Below are 23,669 nucleotides of genomic sequence, written 5' to 3'. Positions count from 1 at the left end.
TCCCCAGGAGAAAGCAGCCCCTCGGTGAGCCCCAGGGTGCGGGGAGGGGCTCGCCACCAGACCCCACGGCCCCGCCATGTGGGCGCGGAGGCCCGGGCGGGGCAGGACGCCAGAGGCCACGGGCTGGTGGGGGCGGTGGGGCCTCTCTGGCGGGGGACTCTGCAGCATAGAGCGGGGGACGCTGGGAGTTTCGGAGCCGACATGACAGCCGTCTAAGTGCCGCGGCGGCGCTGGAGGCTGCGAGGGAGAGCGGAGGGCGCGGGGGCGGGAGCTGCCAGGCGCCCACAGAGCCTCCGCCAGCCCCGGGAGGGTGCTGGGGGCAGGGCCTGCGCCCCCCACCAGCCACGCGCAGCCCCGGGGAACAGGAGGCGTGGGCGTGGGCGAGAGCCGAGGGAGGCGCCCGCAAAGCCGCGCCCTGCCGGTGGGGGCGGCGGGCTGGAACCCGGAAAGGGAAGGGCCTGGGTGGACACGGGTGGGCTCCCCGCGGGGGTGGGGTGGGGGCGGCAGGCACCCTGTGAAGAGCACCACCCAGGGGTCCTGGGCCAGGCCGGGGTCTCAGAAGCCTCAGGGGAGCTGGAGCCTGAGAGCTGGAGCCCCCTGCAGGCCCCTGCAGCCCCCCCAGTCCCCCACAGCCCCCCGCAGCCCCCACAGCCTCCCCAGTCCCCCGAAGGCCCCCTGCAGGCTCCCACAGCCCCCCACAGCCCCCTGCAGCCTCTCTGCCCCCCAAGACCCCCACAGCCTCCCACAGTCCCCCACAGTCCCCTGCAGCCCCCACAGCCCCCCACAGTCCCCCGCAGCCCCCCGCAGCCCCCCACAGTCCCCTGCAGCCCCCCACAGTCCCCCACAGCCCCCCGCAGCCCCCCCCCATACCCCCGCAGCCTCCCTGCCCTCCCCGGACCCCTACAGTCTCCCGAGGCCTGGAGGTGCAGTTTGCCCTCCCCAGGCTGACCCCCCAAGCCGGTGGTCGCCGAGCTGGGGTGCAGGGGAGGGGCCCAAGAAGCGCAGCCGGGCGTTTCACACTCCCTGGGGCGACCGGCCGATGCCCCTGGGGTGTTTTATGCCCACGCCTCTCCTTGTAGGAACTCACCCACAGCAGACGAGCTTGGGGGATGCCCCCACCCCTCACCCCTGCCCCGGGCCCCCGCCAGGCCCCTCGCAGCAGGGGGCCTCCCATGAACACCCGCCCCTCCCGCACGCGCTCACGGCGCAGGGCAGACAGGTGCGGGCCGCAGGGACCCGGCGCACCCGGGGAGCTCAGGGAGGGGCCTCCAAGGGTCCTGGGCCCCAGGGCCTCCGCCGCGCTGCCGGGCGCCCACATCCGGCCACCGCCGCAGCAGCGGGTCTCCCGGTCCCTTCCCGCCCCCAAGCAGGGGGCGCCGCACCCCTTCCAGGAGCCTCTCCCCGACCCCGCAGGTGGGGGGCGCGGGCTCCACTCGGCAGAAGACCCCAGCCCCCTGCCCCGGGCGTCTCTAAACACAGCCCCCGCAGCCAGGGTCAGAGGCGGGGGCCACGAGGCCTGCGCTGGGGCCCCGGGCCTCGGGGGGCGCAGGGCAGGGGGAGCGGGGTGCTGGGACGGGCTGCGGGTTTAAGACCTGCCCACGCCCCGTCCACACACGCAGCAAGGGGCACCAGGAAAGTGCGAGGTCCGGGACGGAGGTCCTCCCGGAGGCGGCGGCTGCGCAGAGCCTGGGCGGGGCGGGGGGCAGGGGAGCAGCTCTGTCCCTTCACGGCTAACGGCCCTGTCCAGGAGGGTCGGCCCCTGCACGCGGGGCCCTAGACGGGCTGCTGAGCACCAGCCATCGCACGCGCTTCCTTACTGCATTTGGTTGTTCGTTTGCCTCCTGTCGCGGTCGCCAGGGGTCTCTGCGTGACAGGCGGTCACGGGAGAGGTTGGTGAGGGACACGACCGCGAGGTCAGAGGAGCCTCCCGACGTCAAGGGGTCCAGCCGGGGCAGGGGCCGCTGCCGCCAGGAGCCTGCGCAGGCCTCGGCCCGACGCGGAACGCGGGGGCGGCAGTCCCAGGCCGGCCGTGCCCCCGCCCTGCTCAGGAAACGGAGCCGTGAGGAGTCACCCGCGGGCGCCCAGTGGGTGGCCCCTTCCCCGACTTCGCAGCGCTGAGGCCCAGCCTGGGGGTCCCAGGCGCGTGGGGGGAAGCGGGGGGAGCAGGGGCCAAACCAACAGACCCCGCGGCTCCAGGCGAGGGGGGGGGGCTCAGGCTTGGCGCCGAGACCCCCGGCTGGACCCTGTGGGTGTGTGGCCCCACCCACCTGCCCCCCAGCAGAGGCAGCCCACGGGGGGGGGGGGCCCCGAGCCCCAGAGACCACTGCGCAGCTCCTCCCCCAGGCAAGCCCACCGGGGGACGTGGGGGCAGCGCGACGTCCGGCCCCCCCACCCCCGGCCTCCCTGCCCTGCCCCTGGCCAGCCCCATGCCGGCCCGGGGACCTGCCGGAGGCGCAGGCTAGGACCTGGGGAGCAGCGTGGAAGCACCCTCCTCCCCGCTCCCCCCTCCTCCCCGCTCCCCCCTCCTCCCCGCTCCCCCCTTCTCCCAGCTGCTCCTCCTCCCCGTGCTCCTCCTCCCGGTGCCCCTCCTCCCCGCTCCCCTCCTCCCCGCTCCCCCTCCTCCCCGTTCCCCCTTCCCCCGGCTCCCCCTCCTCCCGGCTCCCCCTCCTCCCCGCTCCCCCTCCTCCCCGCTGCCCCTCCTCCCGGCTCCCCCCTCCTCCCGGCTCCCCCCTCCCCGCTCCCCCTCCTCCCCGCTCCCCCTCCTCCCGGCTCCCCCTCCTCCCAGCTCCCCCTCCTCCCCACTCCCCCTCCTCCCCGCTGCCCCTCCTCCCTGCTCCCCCCTCCTCCCGGCTCCCCCCTCCCCGCTCCCCCTCCTCCCGGCTCCCCCCTCCCCGCTCCCCCCTCCCCGCTCCCCCTCCTCCCCGCTCCCCTCCTCCCCGCTCTCCCTCCTCCCGGCTCCCCCCTCCTCCCCGCTCCCCCCTCCTCCCCGCTCCCCCCTCCTCCCCGCTCCCCCCTCCTCCCAGCTCCCCCCTCCTCCCCGCTCCCCCTCCTCCCTGCTCCCCTCCTCCCGGCTCCGCCCTCCTCCCCGCTCCCCCTCCTCCCGGCTCCCCCCTCCTCCCGGCTCCCCCCTCCTCCCCGCTCCTCCTCCTCCCGGCTCCCCCCTCCTCCACATGCCCCCTTCCTCCCCGCTCCCCCTCCTCCCGGCTACCCCCTCCTCCCTGTGGCCCCCTCCTCCTGGCTCCTCCTCCTCCCGGCTCCCCCCTCCTCCCTGTGCCCCCCTGCTCCCCGCACCCCCGTCCTCCTGCTCCCCCTCCTCCTGCTCCCCCTCTTCCCCACTCCCCCCTCTTCCCACTCCCCCCTCCTCCAGCCCTGTGGGGACTCACAGCGCCCACCCTCTGGGACAGCGAGCCCTGGGAGGGGCCCTCAGGGCAGACCCAGCCCCCTCCTCCAGCCCGCGGCCACCTCCTGCTCCACAGAGCACCCACAGGTGGCCTGGGAAAGAAAGAAAGGTGCGTGGCCCCCTAGCTCCCCAGAACATTGGCCCAAGCCCCGGCTACCACTGGACGTGGACTCGGGAGGACTTAGGGGGACTCAGGTGGACTCAGGTGGACTCAGGTGGACTCAGGTGGACTTCTGAAGACTGCGCGCCCAATCCAAGCCCTCACCTGAACAAGAGGAAAGGGGGGTCGGGTCCCCCGCCAGGCCCACGGCTTTCTCCGCACTGGCAATCGAGAGAGGAAGAGGGTCCAGCCACAGGGCGTGGGGGGCGCAGGACAGGCTGCTCTGCAGGCCACTGCCCGTCTCGGGTCTCCAGGTGCTGCCAGGAGGAGGGGATGGACCCCGAGGGACCCAAAGCTTCTGCCCCCAAGAACCCCAAGGCCGCCTTCAGGCTGGGTGGGAACAAGGTGACAGAGGTGACGGTTCAGGAGGCCGCGTGGCCAAGCCCCCCAGCCCGCCCCCTGGGGCGCAGCCTGTTTCCAGGGCAGCCAGCCTGGGCGGCTGTCAGGGCTGTCTCCTGATGACAGCCAGAGCCTTAGGCTCCTTTATTACTCATAATTACTGCCATTAGGGGGCTCTGTTCTCTTTATTTTGGAAATAAAACCATTTTAAGTCCCCAAGGCAAGTGGGAGCAGCCAGCTTGGGGCTCCCCGGGAGGAAAGCAGGGGCCGCGGAGGCTGTCCCCCGTGTGCGGCCGTGGAGCCAGCGCCCCCAGGCTCCCAGGCTCCTGCTGTCGGGTGACGCCACCGGACTTCCAGGCGAGGGGCTGAGGGCCGGCCCTGGGGTGGTGGGCCTTGGGGTGAGCCACAGAAGCCGCCTCGGGTCTGGTCGCGGGGCCCCCTTGCTTCTCCTGCCAGCCCTGCGGTCCCACCACCTCCAGGGGACCACGTTCGACCCCCACTGCAGCCAGGTGGGCTGTGCAGCCCCTGTTCCCCTGTACGGTGAGAAAACACAGGCTCAGGGTGCTCAGGTGGGACCTGCGGGGCTGGCTCCTGGTGAAAGGAAGGCACCAGAAGAGTAGAAAGTGCTCAGAGGCCAGCGCTGAAGGGCCCTGAGGCGTTCTAGAGCAGCCCCGAAGGGCCTTGAGACATTCTAGAACAGCGCTGAAGGGCCCTGAGGCATTCTAGACAGTGCTGAAGGGGCCCTCAGGTGTTCTAGAGCAGCACTGAAGGGGCCCTGAGGCGTTCTAGACAGTGCTGAAGGGGCCCTCAGGTGTTCTAGAGCAGCACTGAAGGGGCCCTGAGGCGTTCTAGACAGTGCTGAAGGGGCCCTCAGGTGTTCTAGAGCAGCACTGAAGGGGCCCTGAGGCGTTCTAGACAGTGCTGAAGGGGCCCTCGGGTGTTCTAGAGCAGCACTGAAGGGGCCCTGAGGCGTTCTAGACAGTGCTGAAGGGCCCTGAGGCATTCTAGAGCAGCCCCGAAGGGCCTTGAGATGTTCTAGAGCAGCACTGAAGGGGCCCTCAGGTGTTCTAGAGCAGCTCTAAAGGGCCCCTGAGGCGTTCTGGAGCGATGCTGGTGGGCCCCTGCGGCATTCTAGAGCAGCGCTGAAGGGCCACTCAGGTGTTCTAGAGCAGCCCGGAAGGGCCTTGAGGCGTTCTGCGGAGGAGGTCGGCTAGTGGCCCAAGGGGACCCCGGGGGTTAGGGCAGAGGCCCAGAAGCCTCCTCTCCTGCCCCACACAAGACCTTTTCTCACCTTCCTTGCCTGGTCCTGACGCAAAATATGTGCCCTCAGCCTGCGTGCTGGGTGCGGGCCCGGTCCAGGGCGGCTTCCTGGAGGCGTCAGCATGTGCCCTTCTAGGCGGGCTTCAAGTGCCTCCAGCCACACTCTGAATTGGTTTCATCAGCTGCCTGCCCAGAGCTGGGGGTGGGGACACTCGTGGGCCCTCTCTTCTGTTGATGGAGGACGAGCTCCAAGGGGCCGGGGCAGCTGCCGGGGTAAAAAGAGGAGGCCGGGTGTCCAGGCCACTTCCGAGCCCCGGCCCCGCCTCCGTAAAATGGCAGCAGTGAATGCTCTTTCCAGGCTGGCACTCGAGGGGTCCCCACTCCAGGGGGGATCAGGAAGAGGCCAACAGGCGGCAGGGGTTCCTCTCCGAGGCGGGACAGGAAGGCCTCAGCGCCAGGCCCCCCCGGCTGCCCTCCCCAAAGCCGGGCTCCAGCGGGGAGACGCCCACCTCGTCGTCAGGGCAGGAGGTGGCCGGAGCCGCAGGGGCCTCTGCCACCAACATCACACCCGCCCCCCGCAGTCCTGCCAGCCCGCCGGGCTCTGCCTCCATCCCAGCACGTGGCTGAGGTAAGGGTCGTCAGCGTGCATCAGGTGCGCCCAAAGATACAGCTCCAGGAACCCACGCAAACGGAGACACCGCGGAACCACCGCTCGGCTCGAGCCCAGAGGCGCCTCCGAGGCTCTGGTTCACTAGCCTTCTTCCGCCCTTCGGGCTTCATTATTACTATTTCTCCTTTAAGCAGGCAAAAGTCTTTTAAAAGCCCAGGCTCGTACTTTTTGTCCGAGTACTTATCCCCTCGGGCGCTTTCTTTTCCTTTCCCGTAGCCTTGGGCTGCCTGCGGGATCTCTTTCCTTTGGCCTCAGGAACTTCCATCCGAGTCCCTCGTGGTGATGAGTCCTCGCAATGAATTGTCTCAGCTGTCATTGTCTGAAATTACTGCATTTGGCCTTTACCTTTGGAGGCTATTTGGGGGCATAGAAGCCTAAGCGCCTGTGAGCCCTTCGGAGCTGTCCCCCCTTTAGTTCTGATGAGAAGTCCGCTGCAATTCTCACTGCTGTTCCCCTGAACTTAATAGACAGTCTTTCCTGGCTGACACCAGCCTTCGCCTCTGTTTCCTGCAGTCTGAGCGTAGTGTGCCCAGGTGTCCCTTCCTTGCGTTTTTCCTGCTGGGGACGCCCGAGGCTTCTGGGCTCTGTGACTTGAGGCCTTTCATCAATTTTAGAAAATGTTGAGCCACTCTCTCTTCAGTTCTCCTCTTCTGGGATTCCAATTACACATATGTCACATTATTTCATATTGTTCCTTAGACGTTTGATGCTCTCTTCCAAAGGTGGGCGAACTTTCTCGCTCAAGGCCCAGAATAGTTGAGGCTTTGCGGCTGTGTGCTGTGTCCTGGCTACCTGGCCATCGCCACGTGGAACTGATGAAGCCGTAGACACAAACAGGTATGTCTGGGTTCCGGTAAAACTTTACACAAACAGGCAACAGGCCAGAGCAGGTCCATGGCCTCCTCGTTAGCTGGCCCTTGTCCATTCTGCTGTTTTCTCTCTGGACAATTTATCTTGACCTGCGTGGCGTTCAGTGCTGCTTTCTTCCATGGCTCACCCCCTGCCAGCACTCCTATTCAGTAATTCCTCATTTCATACATCGTGTTTTCAGCTCTAAAGTTTCCTTTCGGTTATTTTTTAGATTTACCACTTCTCTGTTGTTGGTTCCTCTTTATCTCAAAACGCTTTAACATGTTTATAACAGTTATTTTAATGTCCTTATCTGTTCGTTACAATATCTAGTCATTGGTGGGACTGCTTTTATTGATAGATTGCTTTCACTTGATTTATGAATTACATTTTCCTGCCTCTTCGTGTGTCTTGTGATTTTTGTAGTGCATGCCAGAGACTGTGTATAATGAATACTAGAAACTGAAGTTGGGGTCTTCACCCAAGAAAAGACACATCCTTTCCTCTCTCAGACAGCTGGTGTGAGAGGCTCGTCACCCATCTTCTCGAGGGTTGAGCTGGGGGAGAGCTGAGCTGCAGCTTTAGGTTTTCTGTCCACCCGCGGTTTTAATTATTCTGGGGGTGAGCTCAGCTCCCTTCCTCCAGCAGGACTTTGGATCGCAGGCCTGAGACTCTCTCGCTCGCTGATGAGAAGGGAGCCCTGAGGGTGGGGTCTCCAAGTCCCTCCACCAGCCCCACTGCTCCCGCCCCCACCCCTCCCCAGACCAGGCAACTGCCTCCTGGCAGGGGAGCAGCCGGCAGGCTCGTCCTGCCTCTCCTGGGAAGGGCTAGCCCCCCCCCCCCGTCCTTTCACTTCTTTAGACTTTCGGCGTGTCCACAGCTCTGGTTTTGAGGGAAGCGGGTTTTTGGTTTTCCGAGGCCTCGTCTGGTGTGCCCCGTTGCTGGGGCAGGGTCAGCGGTCTCTCACGACCTTCTAAACTGACCAGAGGCCGCCTCTGTGTGTCCTCTTAGCCCCCGTCGGCTCCGTCCGCTGGGCAGGTCGAGGGCCGGCGTCACTGCCCCCGACTCACAGTGGAGGCCATAGAGCACGTGCTCAGAAGACATGGCGCAGCCACGTGCGGCGCCTCTGCGTCAGGCCGTGTGGGCTCGTGGGGCCGGCCCTTGTCCTTGCAGCCCCGGGTGGGCTGTCGGCCGTCACGCTAGGCCGACGGGCGCTGCGACGGGCCCTGCCCCGGGACCTGGCCTGCCCGACCCCTGGGTGCCCTCCTCCCTGGATTGGAGAGGAGCTCCCAGCAGCCCCCGCGAGGCTGGGGCCCCCCTCCTGGGAGCCACGGGCAGGCTGTGCCCACCCCTCCCTCAGGACACAGCCCCCTGCTCTCTGGTTTCCCTGAGGCTCCAAATGCCCTCAGCTTCACCGGCCCCGTCAGCGAAACCCTCTAAGCCGGTCTCCTGGCAGCCGCGCAGGATGGCGCCTTCCACACGGCGCGTGGTGGGGCCAGGGCACCCCGTTGTCACTGGGCCCTCACCGCCGTCCCGCTGCCGCCACGGCACTCAGCCCCAGGTGTGACCCACGTGGTCTGGTCGTAAGTGGCTGCAGTGTCCAGCTTGGGGCAGTGAGGATGCGAGCCAGCCAAACTCCGCACACCCCAGACATGTTCCCGCTCCCCGGGCCAGGCCACCTCCGGGGCCATTTGTCCCCTGGGCACCTGGGGGCCTGTCCTTCTGGTGGGCAAGGACAAACGCCTCCCCCAAATTAATCCCTTCAGGCTTCAGTCCTGCCCTCCCCCCTCCCCACCCCAAGCTTGGAAATGGAGGCTAGTTCAAGACCGTCCCCAAGTGGCAGGACGGGGGCGACGGATGACCCTGGCACCCCTGAATGGCCCCATCTCCCAGGACCCATCACCTGCACTCTCCCCTGAGAGCCTTAGGGGGTCGGGGTCCTCCAGAGCTTGCCCACCGCGGGGTCCCGCCTTCCAGACACCTGGCCTGCAGGACCCTAAAGCACTCGCGAACGCCAAGGGCGGGGCGCTCACCAGTGGGTCCCCGGCAGACGGAGGGCCGCGTTGGGGTCCCAGGGCGCCGGCTCTCACGGTCCCGGGTCCCCAGTGTGGCCGAGCCAGGGCCCGTCCGTGGGCAAGGCTCTGCGGCCCTCCCCGACCTGGGCAGGCCGCGTCCAGGCCGCACGCTCCGCCCTGGGGGCCGGGAAGACTCCCCCGCGGCTCGGCTGAGATGTGCGGCCAGGGGCCAGGCCACCAAGGGCCCGCCCATCAGAGCCGGCAGGGGGGCGCTTTGGGGCTCGCCGTCTCGCTCAGATCCCAGCCCTGTGGCCTCGGCCGCCTTCCTGGCCCGTGAGGATCCGTTCGGCCCCTGAACGCGGGGGCCCGGTACACGCACACACGGCACAGGGCCCCGCCTCCGCGCCCGCGCCCAGGAACCGCAGGTGCGCGCAGGCTCCCCGCAGCGGCCCGCGACAGAGCAGGGAGGACGCCGGAGCCGAAGGCCGCGCGGTGGGAGGCGCCAGCCCTCTTCAAAGACGGGGCTGGGGACCCGCACGGCTGAGCCCCACTCCTTCCTTCTGAGATCCCCGGATTCTGAGCCGCTCTCTTCGCCACTCCGGGCCCTGGCGGGCCTGCTGCCCTCCCCCCCGGAAGAAGCCGCGCCCCGGGGCCCCGACGCCGCCGCGTGCCCGCTCGGGCAGTGGCCTCAAGCTGGACACGCGGTGCTCTCGGCTTGGCCCTCCGGGCCCGGAGGGGAAGCGGCGGTGACAGTGAGGGCGGGTGCTGGCTCGATGGCCGCACAGTGCATTCCGCCGAGGGCGCGTGTCCTCGCTGGGCCGTGAGCGACGACGGCCACGCGGAGGCGCTGCGCCCAGAGGCTGGGAGCAGACGGGGCGGGCAGGAGGGTGGCCCGCGTGCCGAGGGGCGTCTGTGTGGGAACCGCCACCCTCCCGCCGCGTTTTCCAGGGTGCCGGACAGACTCCTCGCGAGGGACCCGCCCCCCGAGCCCCCACCCCTGGCCAGGGCTGGTACTGACCGGCCCCAGGAGGCCAGGGGCCTCGGAGCAGGGGTGGGGACGCCGAGCCCTGGCCACTCGGTTGGAGTCTGCAGGCCTCGGGGTGCACCTGCCAGCTCCCCACTCGGGGGTCCCGGGGAGGCACAGCCCCCGCCACCCAGTGCCCGCCAAGAGCGGCTGCTTCCCAAAGAGAGCCACGGCCTTGCAGCCGCACTGCATGTGCAGACCCTGCTCGAGTGCATGGAGCTTTCCAGTTCGCAAAGCGCCAGCTGGGAGGGTCTGGAAGGGACCTCCCGAGGGGGCCGCACGGCCGGCAAGGGCCAGGCAGGGCCATCTCCCACCTCCCGGGGCCCAGGGCCCGAGGACAGCTGCCCCGGCCCCCGGCTGCCTCCGGCCGGCCCTGGGAGGGTGGGAGGCCAGCCTGCCCTCCCCGGCGCTGGCCAGGCCATTCCAGCCTGTGATTGGGAGGTGACGAGGTCAGAGCTCATGGCAGTGACCCCGCTCCCTTCCGCTCAGCTCCACAGAGCCCTCCCCGCTCCAGCCCCCGCGGAGCCTGGCGGCCACTGGCCTCCGGGGTGGCGGGTGCCGGTGGTGGGGTGAGGGGACGGTCAGGCCTGGTGCCAGAGGCCGGGGCCGCACGGCCGCTCACGTCCGCACATTTCTGAGCGGCCACGTCCCCTGGCCTGCGTCCAGGCCCGAGGCCCCCGCCCTCCGCCGGGGGGACCGCCTTCCGCGCTCGGCCCGAGGGGCCCAGGACGCCAGCTGGCTCGGCCGCGCCTGACCTCAGCGGTGAGGCCCGAGGAGGCCACGCCCTCCAGGCCCTCCCTGCCCAGCCTGCTGCAGTCAGGGGCTGAACATCCGAATCCCGACCCCCCCCCCCCGCCCCGTTCCCCTGCGGCCCCGCGGGGACTGTTCCCCCCTGCGCGGCTCCCGCCCCCAGCGCCGGCCCTTCCCCGCCTGCCGGCCTCTGCCTTTCTCAGCACCTGCGTCAGGCACGCGCACCTGCTCACGGCCCACCCAACCCTCCACCCCGCGGGATCTGGTTCAGCTTTCCCTGGCCCCTCCCCGCTCCCACCCCCACGTGGTCTGTAAATACCCGTGGACTCCCGAAGGCAGGCCTGGGCCTGCGCGCGCCCGGCTCAGTTTGCATCGACGGTCTTGCAACCTGGGCCTCTGTCTGACTGTAGGCTCTCCAGGTGGGTCGTGGCTCTGGCTGCCCGTGGCTGCCCGTGGCTGCCCGTGGCATGGGCTTGCCCCTCCATTCTCCTCACGCAGACCACGCATCTCAGTCCCTCTCCGCAGCCGTAAACACCACCGCTGTGGACGTCCTCACGCAGGTTCCCGGGAGACCTGCCTGGGCGTTCCTTGGGCAGGGGCCCGGCCGTGGGGACACATCCCGGGGTTTATTCGCTCCCGCCAGCTGCCGGCGGGGTCTGCCTCCCTCCGCGTCCCCGCTGACCCCTGCCGCGCCCACCTTCCGTGTTCTGACGTGAAGGGGGTCTCGTGGTGTTTTTATGGGCGCTCCTCGGATTTTCTGAAGCTGGAGCACCCCCTCCTTAGTAACAGCGGTGGGTGACATTCCAGACCCGTCACCACCGGTGCCCCTGGCCAGGCAGCAGAGGCGGGCACCCAGCGCAGGGGAGCCCTGGAGCTGCCGGCACCGGGGGCGTGGCCGGCGGCCCCCATGGGAACCCTCGCCCCGTTCCTCTGCCTCCAGGGGGGAGAGCCTGGGACAAGGAACGAGGGGTGAGCGCGGATTAGGGGGTGCGGGACCAGGGCGATGAGAGGCCAGGGAAGGCGCGGTGGGGGGCAATTCCAGGTGCTTCCACGCGGCCCAGGGAAGAGAGGGGCAGAGGGCAAGTCCACGGGCCCTGGCGCCCCCCACCCGCCACCTGCCGCCCGGGCGCGTCGCAGGCCGTTTCCTCAAAGTCCGAAAGGGACAGGGCGGCCTCGGCTGGCAGGTGCAGACGGGGCCCGGGAAAGGGCATCCTGTGGCAGCACCAGCCCGCGCCCTGGAGAGCTCCCTGCCCTTTGCCCTCCTCGTTCCTTCCCCTTCGTTCCCTCCGAGGATGCCCTAGACAATGCAGAGTCCCGCCCGCCCGCCCGCCGCGGTCCCCGCTCCTCTGGGGTTCCTGGTTGGTCTTCCTCTCCCCCGAGTCACCCCTCAACTATCCGTGACGGCCGGACCCTGGGACCCGGTCCAGTGTGTCCTCTCCCACGCGGTTGTGTAGACGTCATGCGTGGCATTTAGCCACGGGGTCGCAGTTGTCCCCGAGAGCCGGCCTGGCCCGCTCCTTTGCCAGCCGCGCTGCCCGGGGAACCGCCCCAAAGCTGCCGCCTCCTCTCCTGGCCACAGCCGCCCGGGTGCCAGGTCAGCCCAGCCCATGGGGGCCCCTGCGGCCTTTGCCGACCGCGCGGGGGCACAAAGCGGCCCAGGGCAGCGAGGGCTGGCACCGGCCACCCCGGGGGCCTCTGCTGCTGGTGATGAGAGGAGTGAGGGAGGCTGGGAAAGTCTACTCCCCGCCCTGGCCAAGGACGCTTCCAAGCAGAGGGCGGCCCAGGCTGCAGGAGGCACAGGGGGCCGAGGCTGGGTCATGAGCGGGGAAAGCTGAGGGGCAGGACGGGCAGGACGGAAGAGGAAGGAGACCAGGAGGATGAGCCAGTCGCGGCGGGCGAGGAGGGGTGCTGGGAAAGTTGACGCCATCCAAAAGGTCATTTAAAATGACTTGTTCTGGGAAGCGGATGTGGCTCAAGGAGCTGGGCGCCTGCCTGCCACACGGGAGGTCCCGGGTTCAGTTCTCGGTGCCTCCTAAAAAAGATGAGTAGGGCGGCGGACTAGGCCCAGTGGATAGGGCGTCTGCCTACCACATGGGAGGTCCACGGTTCAAACCTGGGGCCTCCTTGACCCGTGTGGAGCTGGCCCACGTGCAGTGCTGATGTGCGCAAGGAGTGCCGTGCCACACAGGGGTGTCCCCCATATAGGGGAGCCCCACGCACAAGGAGTGCGCCCCGTAAGGAGAGCCGCCCAGCATGAAAGAAAGTGCAGCCTGCCCAGGAATGGCACCGCACACACAGAGAGCTGACGCAGCAAGATGACACAACAAAAAGAAACACAGATTCCCGTGCCGCTGACAACAACAGAAGCGGACAAAGAAGACGCAGCAAACAGACACAGAGAACAGACAACTGGGGTCGGCGGGGAGGGGAGAGAAATAAACAAACACATCTTTAAAAAAAAAAAAAGACGAGCAAGACAGCAAGCTGATGTGACAGGCTGGCAAGGCAAACAGATGCAATGAGATGACTCAGAGAGACAATACAACGAGGAGATAGACAAGAGACACAACAAGAAGGGAATGGAGGTGGCTCGAGTGACTGGTGCCTCACTCCCACTTGGGAGGTCCCGGGTTCGGTTTCCAGTGCCTCCTAAAAAGAAGATGAACAGAGAGCAGACAAAGAGTGCAAATAATGCGGAGAGTATGGGGGGGTGGGATACATAAAGATAAATCTTTTTTAAAAATTAGAAATAAAACATTGAAAGGACATGTTCTGCAGGGCCTGGTGAGACCCCCCTCAGGACCCCTAGGTGCTCCTGGGAGTCCTCTGTTCCCCTGATGCCCGGGGGGGGCGGTCCACGGGGACCCAAGGAGGGCAGCTGTGGCCAGACCAGATCCCAGTGCAGGTGCCCAAGTGCAGCGCATGGGGGTCCCCGAGCCGAGCCCCCGCAGTCACGGAGCCAGCCCGGGGGCTCTGGGGACAGCGCCGGCCCCTCGCTGAGGACGCGGAGCCCACCGCCCGAGAAGCGGCCGCAGCCTGGCGATGGCGCCGAGCCCGGCTCTGCTTTGGACCCGTGAGTCGCCGCTCCGGGCGCTGAGCAGGTTCACTGTGGCCGCCCCCGAGGCCGCCCCCCAAGAGCACAGGGCCCCGCCATGGGCGCGGGGACCGCCTCCCCGGATGTCCCCCTGGAGACGCCCCCCCGCTCTGTCGGCCTTGTATGCCACTGCGTGTATTTTCCAGGCCGCCTGGGATGCTTTTAGGGTCCCGGCGCGCACTCTCGAGCGACGGGCTTTCCCGCAGCCTCGGGGGCCTCCATCGCTTTTGTGGGAAGAGGAACAAATGAATGGGTGAACCGTGGGGCGGCCGAGAGGTGACAACCCCCCCCCACAGCAGGGACCCCGCATTCTCGGCCGGCGGGCCCCTCTCCCGGGCCAGGGCCCCTGCCCCCGCCCTCCTCGGCCACCTGCACCTGGGGCCTCCTTCGGCCGCGAGCACAGCGAGCCCCAGGGGCGCAGCGGGCACCAAGGCGGGTCCTGTCCCCGGAGCCGCCCCTGCTTGGCCCCCTCTGGCCGGATGGGGCGCGGGATTGGCTGAGAGCTGCAGAGGGTCGGCGGGAGCGCGAGACCCCCCTCAGGCACCATCGGCGAGGGCCTTGAGGGGAGCGGGCGGCGACGCGCCACGGGGGGATGGGCGTGGCTTCCGGTGTGGGCTCTGGAGTGGGGAGAAGGTTCCAGGCCCGGGGCTGCGCGCACGGTGCGTCTGTGGCGTTCAGAACAAGGAGGTCTAGAGCAGAACGGGGGGCGGGGGTTGCCCGGGCGGGGGGCGGGGGTAGAAGGCCTGGGGTTTCTTTAGAGGGTGATTAAAAATAAAAGGTTCTAAAATGGACCGTGGTGACGGTGGCACAACGTGTGACTAGATAAAACCCTTGAGCTGATGCCCTATGCGGTAGGCTGTCGCCTGAGATTATATCTCGATTAAGCCGTCACCCAAAAGATCGCCGTCAAGGGCGCGGGCACCGGCTCGGCCCGCACGGCGCCTCCTCCAACCCGCTGCTTTCCCCGGGAGGGAGGCACGACGGCCCGGAGCCCGGAGCCAGCAGCTGCCACCCGCACTGGGCTCCTGCCCCCCACCAGCTCCCCACGCTGGCCTTGCCGCGCGTCTCCAGGTGGCGGGAGCAGGACCCCGAGGCCTCCCCGCGCAGCACCCGGAGCCCGGAGCCAGCAGCCCCCGCAGCAGCTTCATGTAGTCACGGATTCCAGAAACAGGCACCAGATTAGGCCGTAAACTGGTCTGTACTGGGGCGTGATTAAGTTATGATTAGGGCTGTGATGGGGCCACGTCCGCAGGGAGTTGAGTCCCCGTCCCTCGGTGGGTGGGACTCCCAGATTAAAGGCATGGCAAAGGACAGGGCTTTGAAGCTGGAGTTTTGAGCTGGAGCCCAGGAAGTGAACACACAGGAGATGAACACAGAGGAACAGAGACGGCTCCTTAGACACGCAGAGGCCCCAGGGAGAGCCTCACAGTCCACAGCTGACCTTGTGGCGGAAACAGGAGCTGAGCCCAGAGGAGCCCAGGAAGCCTGAGCCCTGGCAGACGTCGGCAGCCACCTTGCTCCAACACGTGGAAATAGGCTTTGGGGAGGAAAGTAACTTATGCTGTACGGCCTGGTATCTGTAAGCAACTACCCCAAGTAAATACCCTTTATAAAAGCCAACCCATTTCTGCTACTTTGCATCAGCGCCCCTTGGCTGACTATCACACCCAGTTCTAGAAATCTAGCATGAAGAGCCTCCAGCACGGAGGAGAACGCACGACGCAGCGACGGGCCCGTGCGGCCTTCTTTGCCGTGGTGAAGAACCCAAAGCCGCCCTGATTTCCAGCAAGCAGAGCTTTAGACAAGCCCGAACTGCACCCGCGCCCTCTAAGGGGGGCCTGTGCGGCCAGCAGCGAGTGGCGGTGCTGCGCGTGCCCCGTGGAGAGAGGACACAGACGGTGGGGACAGAGGGGCACCGCCATGCGCACGGCATGAGGGACGGGCAGCGTGCTGGCGGGGTGCCCCCTGCTTTTCTTTACACGTCCCTTACCAGCTGGGGAACGGGGCCTGTGGGCAGGGGCCGGGAGGCTCGTGGCTGCTGGGGGACCTGGGGGGGCGGGCACCCTGGGCCGTGGCAGAGTCGGGCATGGTAGAAGGAGCTCCCGGGGGACCGGCTCCCCCAGGCCAAACGCCCCACGTGGAATCGTAACCTTCTCCTGGCCAGAGCCCTCCATGGCCCCTTCTGTGTCCTTGTCCCTCTGGTCTGGCAGGGAGGTGTCGTGGGCACGGCTGGGTTCCAGTAAGGCCCCCGGGCAGGGAGGGTGGGGGTGCGGGGGCAGGGAAGCCAGGCTGGCGACGGGAGCGGCCCCTGGGCTCAGCGTGGAGCTGGCCAAGAGCTGACTCTGGACTCCTGCTCCAGTGCTCACCCCCCGCCACCCCATCTCACAGGGGCACCCAGCAGGACGCCCCAGCCCCACCCCAGGGGGCGGCCGAGGGGAGGCTGCACGGTGTGGGAGGAGGGGGTGGGCAGCCACGAGGCGGGCACAGTGGGACCGAGGGACCGTGAGCACGTTCCGGTCGTCCCAGGCGCTGGGCCACCGCTCAGGCCAGCCAGGAGCCGCCGGCCCAGAGTGCCGCGCCCTGCGGGGACCGCCTTCCCAGCAGCCCGTTCGCGCCAGCGGAGCTTCTGGGCCACGTCCAGGTGCTCAAGCCCCAGGCCCCGGCTCTCCCCCGGCACGCGGGGTGCGGCAGGGGAAGCAGAGGGCGCTCCCCGGGGTCAGCGCCCCCACCCCGCGTGGCTGGGGGGCGCGTGGCAGTGCTTCCCGCAGCGTCCAGGCCGCCTGCCCCCCCCCCGGCCTCCCCTTGGACAGCCCCTGCCGGCTGCTGGACGAGGCGCCGTGGACTGGCCCGGCCCCACCCTGACCAGAGCTGCCGGCTCGTCCACCCTTGACCTCGCCCCATGACTCATCGCGGGTACCCGCGCCCCACGGCTGCTGGGAAATGGGACCCCTGCCTTCCACCGGCGGGGCGGCCAGCAGGACCCCGAAGCGAGGCCGGCAGAGCCGGCAGCTGGGGGGCGGCAAGGAGGCCGGCGGGAGGGGGCGGCCAGGCCGCGAGGGGGGGAGGGGGCAGGAAGGGGGGAGGCCGGGGGGGGGGGGAGGGCCCGCCACCTTCCTTGGGATTCGGCCTCGACTCTGGGGTGTGGACGTGGGAAGCACCCGCCCTGGGAGCCCCTCCTCTGCCGCGCCTCTGCCCCCAGCTGGAGGGACCTGCGGGGGACGGGTGGGCCACAGTCGGGGCGGTGGGCCTGGTGCGCGAGCCGCGCCCCCGCCGAGCCGCTGCCCCTCCCGGACTCCCGTCCCTCGTGCGCGAACGGCTGGCCGAGGCCCCTGGGGCGGCTGCGCCGTGGCGGGGGGCTCCGTACCCAGGGCCCACCACTCACCTCCCGCGCGCAGGCCCACGTCCCGGCCTCCGCTTCACGGCGCCGGGGGCTCTCGGGCACCCCGTGGAGAGGGGCCCGTGGTCTTGGTGTCCACCCGAGGCCCACTGGACCTCCGCGTTGCCGGGAGCGACGGTCGTCCCGGGTGCTGGCACGAAAAGTGGGAACCACCTCGGACTTTGCCTCTCGGCTCAGCCTCTGCTGAGGCCTTCCCCGCGGTCCTCGCGTCAGAGCAGGGCCGGGCCCACCCCAGGTGAGCAGGACCCCTCAGGCGAGCAGGGCCCCCCCAGACGAGCAGGGCCCCCCAGGCGAGCAGGGCCCCCCAGGAGAGCAAGGCCCCCCCAAGCAAGCAGGGTTCACACCCAGGGCAAGGAGTGCGCCCCGTAAGGAGAGCCGCCCAGCGCGAAGGAAAGCGCAGCCTGCCCAGGAATGGCGCCACACACACACAGAGCTGACGCAGCAAGATGACACAACAAAAAGAAACACAGATTCCCGGTGCTGCTGATAAGGATAGAAGCAGACACAGAAGGACACACAGCGAATGGACAGAGAGAGCAGACAACTGGGGGGGAGGGGGAATGGGAGAGAAAGAAACAAAAATAAATCCTTTAAAAGAAAATTTTTTAAGGGCCTCATATGTGCAAATGCTTTATGCCCAGTGCCTACAACAGAAGACTCTGTTCTCCTGGGGTTTACAAATTCAAAGTCCTGGGAAGAAAAGGAAGTGGGTGGCGTGGTGGCGAGTGATGAGGGAGGCCTCCGTACCGAGACGCTTCCAGAATGTGATGATAAAAAGGAGCAATGTGACACTCTAGGGAAGCACGCTCTGGACAAAGAGAGCAGCAAGTGCATGGGCCCTGGGGCAGGCTGAGGTGTCCTCGGGGAATGAAATACATTTTCCAGTTAAAGCAGGGTGGTTCTGGCACAGGGCCGGCTGCACAGACCCAGGGAAGAGAACCGAGGCGCATGCATCTAGAGTCCCCCCAAGCTGCGTCGACAGGCAGTACTGGGGAAACTGGGCAGCCGCTACAAAAGAATGAAGGAGGACCCCTACCTTACACACAAACCCAGGATGCACCAAAGACCCGAATGTGAGAGCTAAAGCCACAAAAGTTTAGAAGAAAACAGGTGTAAGTCTTCATGACCTTGGACTTGGTGATGATTTCTTAGATATGACACCGAAAGCACAAGCAATTAAATAAAAAAGCAGATTCATTGGATTTCATTAAAATTATAAACTTCTGTACCTCAAAGGACACTACGAAGAAAGTGAAAAGACGGCCGACAGAATGGGAGAAAGTATTTGCAACTCAAGTGTCTGATAAGGGTCTAGGATCCAGAATATATAAAGAACCCTTGGGAAACGGACTTTGGCCCAGTGGTTAGGGCGTCCGTCTACCACATGGGAGGTCCGCGGTTCAAGACCCGGGCCTCCTTGACCCGTGTGGAGCTGGCCCATGCGCAGTGCTGATGCGCGCAAGGAGTGCCCTGCCACGCAGGGGTGTCCCCCGCGTAGGGGAGCCCCACGCGCAAGGAGTGCACCCCGTAAGGAGAGCCGCCCAGCGCGAAGGAGGGAGCAGCCTGCCCAGGAATGGCGCCACCCACACTTCCCGTGCCACTGACGACAACAGAAGCAGACAAAGAAACAAGACGCAGCAGAAAGACACAGACAACCGGTGGAGGGGAGGGGAAATAAATAAATAAAAATAAATAAATCTTTAAAAATAAAAAATAAAGAACCCTGACAATTCAATGACAAAAAGACACTCCAACTTTTGTAACCGACAAAGGGCGTGAATAGACATTTCTCCATAGAAGATGCATGAGCGGCCAAGAAGTACAAGAAAAGACATTCCACAGTGGCCGGAGGCAGGGGGCCCCAGCTCAGGCTGAAGGGGCGGGGGCTCCTTCTCTGGAGGAAGCAGGAGGGGGCCGAGGGCTGGCAGGCGGGGCGGTCCCCCTGTCCCCACATGGCGCTGAGCTTCTAGAGCATTCCTGAGCCCCTGCCTGCCAGAGCCCCCGAGACGTGGACGGCAAGGGGCGGCCTGCCGAGCCCAGAGCCTGCCGCAGGGCGGGCGGGGACTCAAGGCCCTAAGGATGAGGGGGGCGGGGGCCTGGGTCCCAGCAGCCGCCGCCCTCAGGCCGTCCCTGGCCGGGAGGAGGCTTCTGTCATGAGGCTGTTAAAAATAACCCACCGTGCATCACCCCGACGGCCGCTCTCCGGGACAGCGTGTTCCAACCCAAGCTGCTCTCCAGGGACGAGGCGAGAAGGGCCGTGGGTGCTCCCGGCCGGCCCGGGGTGGGGGAGCCGGGTGCAGGCGCCCACAGCCTCCCCCCCCCCGCGGCTAAGCCTTCCGCCCTCCCCTCCCCCGGCCCCCAGGAGCCAGTCCCAGGGCCGGGGGCGCTCTCAGGAGGCCGGCGGGAGCCCCAAGGCCTGTGGACTCTTGGTGACTGGGCTCTGTGCCCACCAGGCCACACGGCCCCCGGCCCTGGTGCCCCAAACGCCCCCGGCTGGGGGGTGCACATCCAGCCCTTGTCCCTGGAGAGGACGCTGGGAACGCGTCTCGGGGCCTCCGTGCACCCTGCAGGGGCCGTGGGGGGCCAGAGGAGCCCTGAGCCGGGCCCGGTCCTGCGCCAGCGCGTGACGCTGCGGCTGCCGCCCCGGCTGGGGACAGTGCTGTGGGACGGGGCTTTTCCAGCCCGTGGCCCCGTGTGGCCTCTGCCTGCGCTTCCTGGCCCTGAGCTGGGAGGACGCGCTGCCCCGGCCGCCTGCAGCCAGCGCCGGCCAAGGGCGCAAGGTCCCGGGGGCCATGAGAGCCGGCGGGGGACAGGCCCGGGGGGGTGGGGCTGGGGCGGCTCTCGCCACTCTTCTGGCTTTCCCGGCCACTGCGGGGACAGGCCGGGGGCTCTGGAGGGGGTCACACACCCCCAGGTGCCCCTCGCCCCCGCCAGAGAGCCCAGCGCTCCCCAAGGCCCCCTCCCAACTCCACACTGTCCCTACCAAGGACAGGCAGAGGGGCTAGAGACAGACAGGTGGACAGAGGAGGCGGGGAGCCACAGCCGCGCAGGGCAAACAGGACCCCAGAAGATGCCAGACACCCGGAGCTTGGGGACAGCTCTGGAGACCCAAGTGGACGGGGAGAAGGAAGGGCCAGCTGGGGAGCCCCAGGACAGGGAGGGGGTGCCGGGGACGCAGAGGGGCCAGGCAGCTGCAGGCCGCCCCAGCCCCGCCAGCAGGGCTTTGAGGCTGAGTCATGTGTCGTCATGACAATGGCTGTGGCCTCAGGGTAACCGCTGGGGAACAGTGGGGTGGGGTCAGTGGGGAGGGGGCTCTCGGGGGCAGCCCCAGGCCCGGGGAGGCCGGCAACATCCGGGACACTCCGAATCGGGGGGGGGGGGACTGGGGCACTCGTCTAGTGGGCGCTGCAGGGCCCGGCTGTCTGTTAGGGGGTCTCGGGCCAAGGCCCCCCCCCCAGCTCCCGCCACAACCCCAATGTGCAGCCGCCCCTCGCATCCGTCGCCGGGGCCCTGGCCTCACCCCACAGGGCCCCGGACACGCCACTGAGAGTGCCTGGCTGGGGGTGGGCGCCCCAGTGCAGCGGGGGGTGGGGTGGGGGGTGGAGGGCCCAGCCTGGGCAGGGGAGGGCCCGGGGCACATGCCCCCCTGGGGGACGCCTGTGGCCTGAGACGCTAGCCCTCCACTGGCCTTCAGGCCCCTTGCCGGGCTCTGGCTGGCCCCAGGGAGACGGGGGCTCTGGGGGGCTCTGAACCAGGGTGGGAAGCGGCCCCAGGCGTCAGACCCGGGGGATGAAGCACAGGGAGCGGGGAGCCCGGGGGAGGCCTGCCGCTGGGGGGGGTGAAGGAGAAGGGTGTGTGCATGAGCGTGTAGGCGTGTGAGCGTGTGCACGTGTGAGTGTGTGCATGTGTGTGAGTGTGTGCGTGAGTGTGCATGCACTTGTGCAGGTGTGTGTGCATGCATTTGTGCAGGTGTGTGAGTGTACATGTGTGTGCGTGCACTTGTGCAGGTGTGTGTACGTGTGTGTGCATGCACTTGTGCGGTGTGTGTGCAGGTGTGAGTGTGTGTACATGTGCATGTGTGCACTTGTGCGGGTGTGTGTGCAGGTGTGTGTGTGAGTGCATGTGTGTGTGTGTGCACTTGTGAGCGTGTGCACGGATGTCTGTGAAGGAGCCTTTACTGGCGGGGGCGCTGCAGCCCTTCTAGAGACTTCGTCCCAAGCGGAGCTGGTGAAGCGGGAGGAGAGGCGGCGGCGGAAGGAGAAAGGGCCCTCGCCCGCCTCCCAACACCCCTTCCCGCCGCAGGGTCGCGGCCGTGACCTCTGGAGTGGTCGGGGCACCCCACAGGGCTGCCCGGGCTGAGGACTGGGGAGGAGTCCAGGAGGCCTAGTGGGGGCGCCCAGGCCGGGCCAGGAGAGCCCGTGGAGAGGCGGGAAGGAGACCCCAGACCCGAGTCAGGGGGCCGGCACCAGGGGCCCTGCCCCGCGGCCCGTGAGCCCCGCGGCCAGGAGTGGCCGGCCCCCCAGACTCGCCCAGGTCCAGGGGCTCCCGCAGGGCTGGCAGGTGCTGCAGGCCCCTCGAGGCGCCCCTGCCCCTTCCTCCCCGGGCCCTGGGGTGGGGGCACGCGGGTTTGCGCCTGCGCCTGGGTCCTGGGCTCTGCCGTGGCTCCGCGCCACCAGCTGCGTGACCCGTGGGGCCCCTGCACCGCCAGGCCCAGGCTCCGCCCCCGCAGATTGGGGGGGCTGGGCGTGGAAGGGGTGCGCCCCCCTATTCTCTTCCTCCAGACAGGGCCTTCTCCCACCCCACCCCCCACCGACAGGGCGTCAGGGGCGCGCACAGGAAGCGAGGTGCTGGGAGGCCACGGGCCCCGGGACAAGCACCCCTCAACGACCCAGGGACAGCGGCCAGAGCTCAGGCCAGAGGGAGGTCAGCGAGCAGGCTCCCCTCCCCGCCCTCCCCCTGCAGCCGAGGCCTGCTCCTGGCACCCACTCCTTCCCCATTTCCTGGAGCCAGGAGACCCTGACAGCCCCACATTTTTTTAAGATTTCTTTTATTTATTTCTCACCACCCCCCTTGTGTGCTCCCGCGGTCTCACTCGTCTTCTGTAGGAGGGAACTGAACCCTGGACCTCCCCTGTGGTAGGCGGGCGCCCAACTGCCCAAGCCACAGCCTCTTCCCCCACTTATTTTGAGTAGGCTGCTGCCAGAGCAGGGCGAGCCCCCGAGGCCACCGGCCCTGGGCCCACCCCGCCCTGTCCCCTGCCCCCGAGGCCACCGGCCCTGGGCCCACCCCGCCCTGTCCCCTGCCCCCGAGGCCACCGGCCCTGGGCCCACCCCGCCCTGTCCCCTGCCCCCGAGGTCACCTCCGAAGGTGCAGGAGCCCCCGGGCAGCACAGCTGGGAGGCACAGCCCCACGCCGCCCTGCCCTCCACTCGTGATTGGCGCCACAGGGGGCAGCGAGGGCACCCGGCTAGGGGAACCTCTGTCCCCTCCCGGCCGTGGGCGAGTCCCCTCGGAACGCGCTCCTTCAGCGAGAGCTTGGGCCGCCCCTTCAAACGCCCTGGCGGCTCCGCCCAGCCCCGGGCCCCACCGGCGTGGCTTCCGCGTGTCACTGTGTGTCCAGGGACACTTCGGCGCCCGCGGAGGACGAGAGCCAGGCTCCCGGGATGTGGCGTGAGGAGGCGGCTCCGGCCTCGGGGAGCTTTCCCGAGGGACACAGAAAAGACACATGAGTGGAAAATGTGCTGCGTCCGCGCGGATGAGCGAAGCAGGAAAACGAAAGCCGGCAGGGGGGCCCCGGAAGCGGGCGGGCGCAGAGGGGGCCCCGGTGCTGTCAGGAGGGGCTGCAGGCGGAGTCGGGTGCCCTGCCTGTGACCACCGGGCAACAGTGTCCACCCTCAGAGCGGACGCGGGCAGCACAGAAGGCTGGCTCCTCGTGGCCACCCCTCCTCGTGGTCACTCTCCTCGTGGTCACACCACGGGGCCACCCCTCTTCATGGCCACCCCTCCTCGTGGCCATCCCCCTCATGGCCACCTCTCCTTGTGTCGCACCACGTGGTCGCCCCTCCTCACGATCACCCCTCCTTGTCATGCCACGTGGCCACCTCTCCTCGTGTCGCACCACGTGGTCACTGCTTCTCGTGGTCACCCCTCCTCGTGGCTGCCTCCCACGTGGCCTGGGCGGCTCTGCGGCCACCCTTGCCCTGCCGTACACACCCCTGAGGGAAGCCCGCCCCGCACCCCGCATCCCTACCCCAGCCTCCCCCCCAGCTCGGCCCAGGGCCGCCCCAGGCCCCCCGCTGCCCCCTGGCCCAGCCGCCTGCCCCTCGGCCGCTCTCGGGCCCCTGGGGTCCTCCTGGCGCTGACGTTTGGCCCTGGGAGCCCCTCCCCGCTGACTGGGTCCCTCACAGCAGCAAGGGCCAGGCCAGGAGCCTCCAGGGACCTGCGGCCAGCGCGCCCGCCGGCCCCCGAGCCCTGCCCTGGAGAGGCCGCCGGCCCCACCACACCCCGCCCGGGCGCCATCACGGAAGCCGCCACGGCACGCAGCAGGCGTGGACACAGCGGCCCGCGGCCCGCTCCTCCTGGCGGCGCGCTGGGAGCACCCCACGCAGCGCTCCGAGGACCGGCTTGGGAAGCGCGGGGCGGGGGGCGGTGGGGGCGACTGATCCCAGGGCCCGGGGCCCACCCTCCTCCACCAGGGGCCCTCACAGGGCCG

General features: G+C 68.1%; 1 protein-coding gene across 1 annotated transcript; it reads left to right on the top strand.

The window, feature by feature from the left end:
- Nucleotides 1–1,109: 1,109 nt before the first annotated feature.
- Nucleotides 1,110–23,619, top strand: LOC131277715 (uncharacterized protein C6orf132-like). Its single transcript, XM_058292837.1, has 6 exons — nt 1,110–1,413; nt 3,368–3,509; nt 3,815–3,914; nt 4,379–4,439; nt 19,412–19,614; nt 23,365–23,619. The coding sequence occupies exons 1-6, from the start codon at nt 1,110–1,112 to the stop codon at nt 23,617–23,619; spliced, it is 1,065 nt and encodes a 354-aa protein (XP_058148820.1).
- The last annotated feature ends 50 nt before the right edge of the window (nt 23,620–23,669 follow it).

This window comes from Dasypus novemcinctus, unplaced genomic scaffold, assembly GCF_030445035.2.
Source record: "Dasypus novemcinctus isolate mDasNov1 unplaced genomic scaffold, mDasNov1.1.hap2 scaffold_338, whole genome shotgun sequence".
In the NCBI taxonomy this organism is placed as follows: Eukaryota; Metazoa; Chordata; class Mammalia; order Cingulata; family Dasypodidae; genus Dasypus; species Dasypus novemcinctus.
This window is presented reverse-complemented; position numbering and strand designations above follow the sequence as displayed.

Excerpts from the sequence above, each read along its gene's own strand:
- LOC131277715 (XM_058292837.1), top strand. The coding sequence starts at position 1,110 with ATGCCCCCACCCCTCACCCCTGCCCCGGGCCCCCGCCAGGCCCCTCGC. Across the intron at positions 1,414-3,367 it reads GCCTCTCCCCGACCCCGCAG|CCCTGTGGGGACTCACAGCG; the intron begins GTGGGGGGCGCG and ends CCCCTCCTCCAG. Across the intron at positions 3,510-3,814 it reads GGCCTGGGAAAGAAAGAAAG|GTGCTGCCAGGAGGAGGGGA; the intron begins GTGCGTGGCCCC and ends TCGGGTCTCCAG.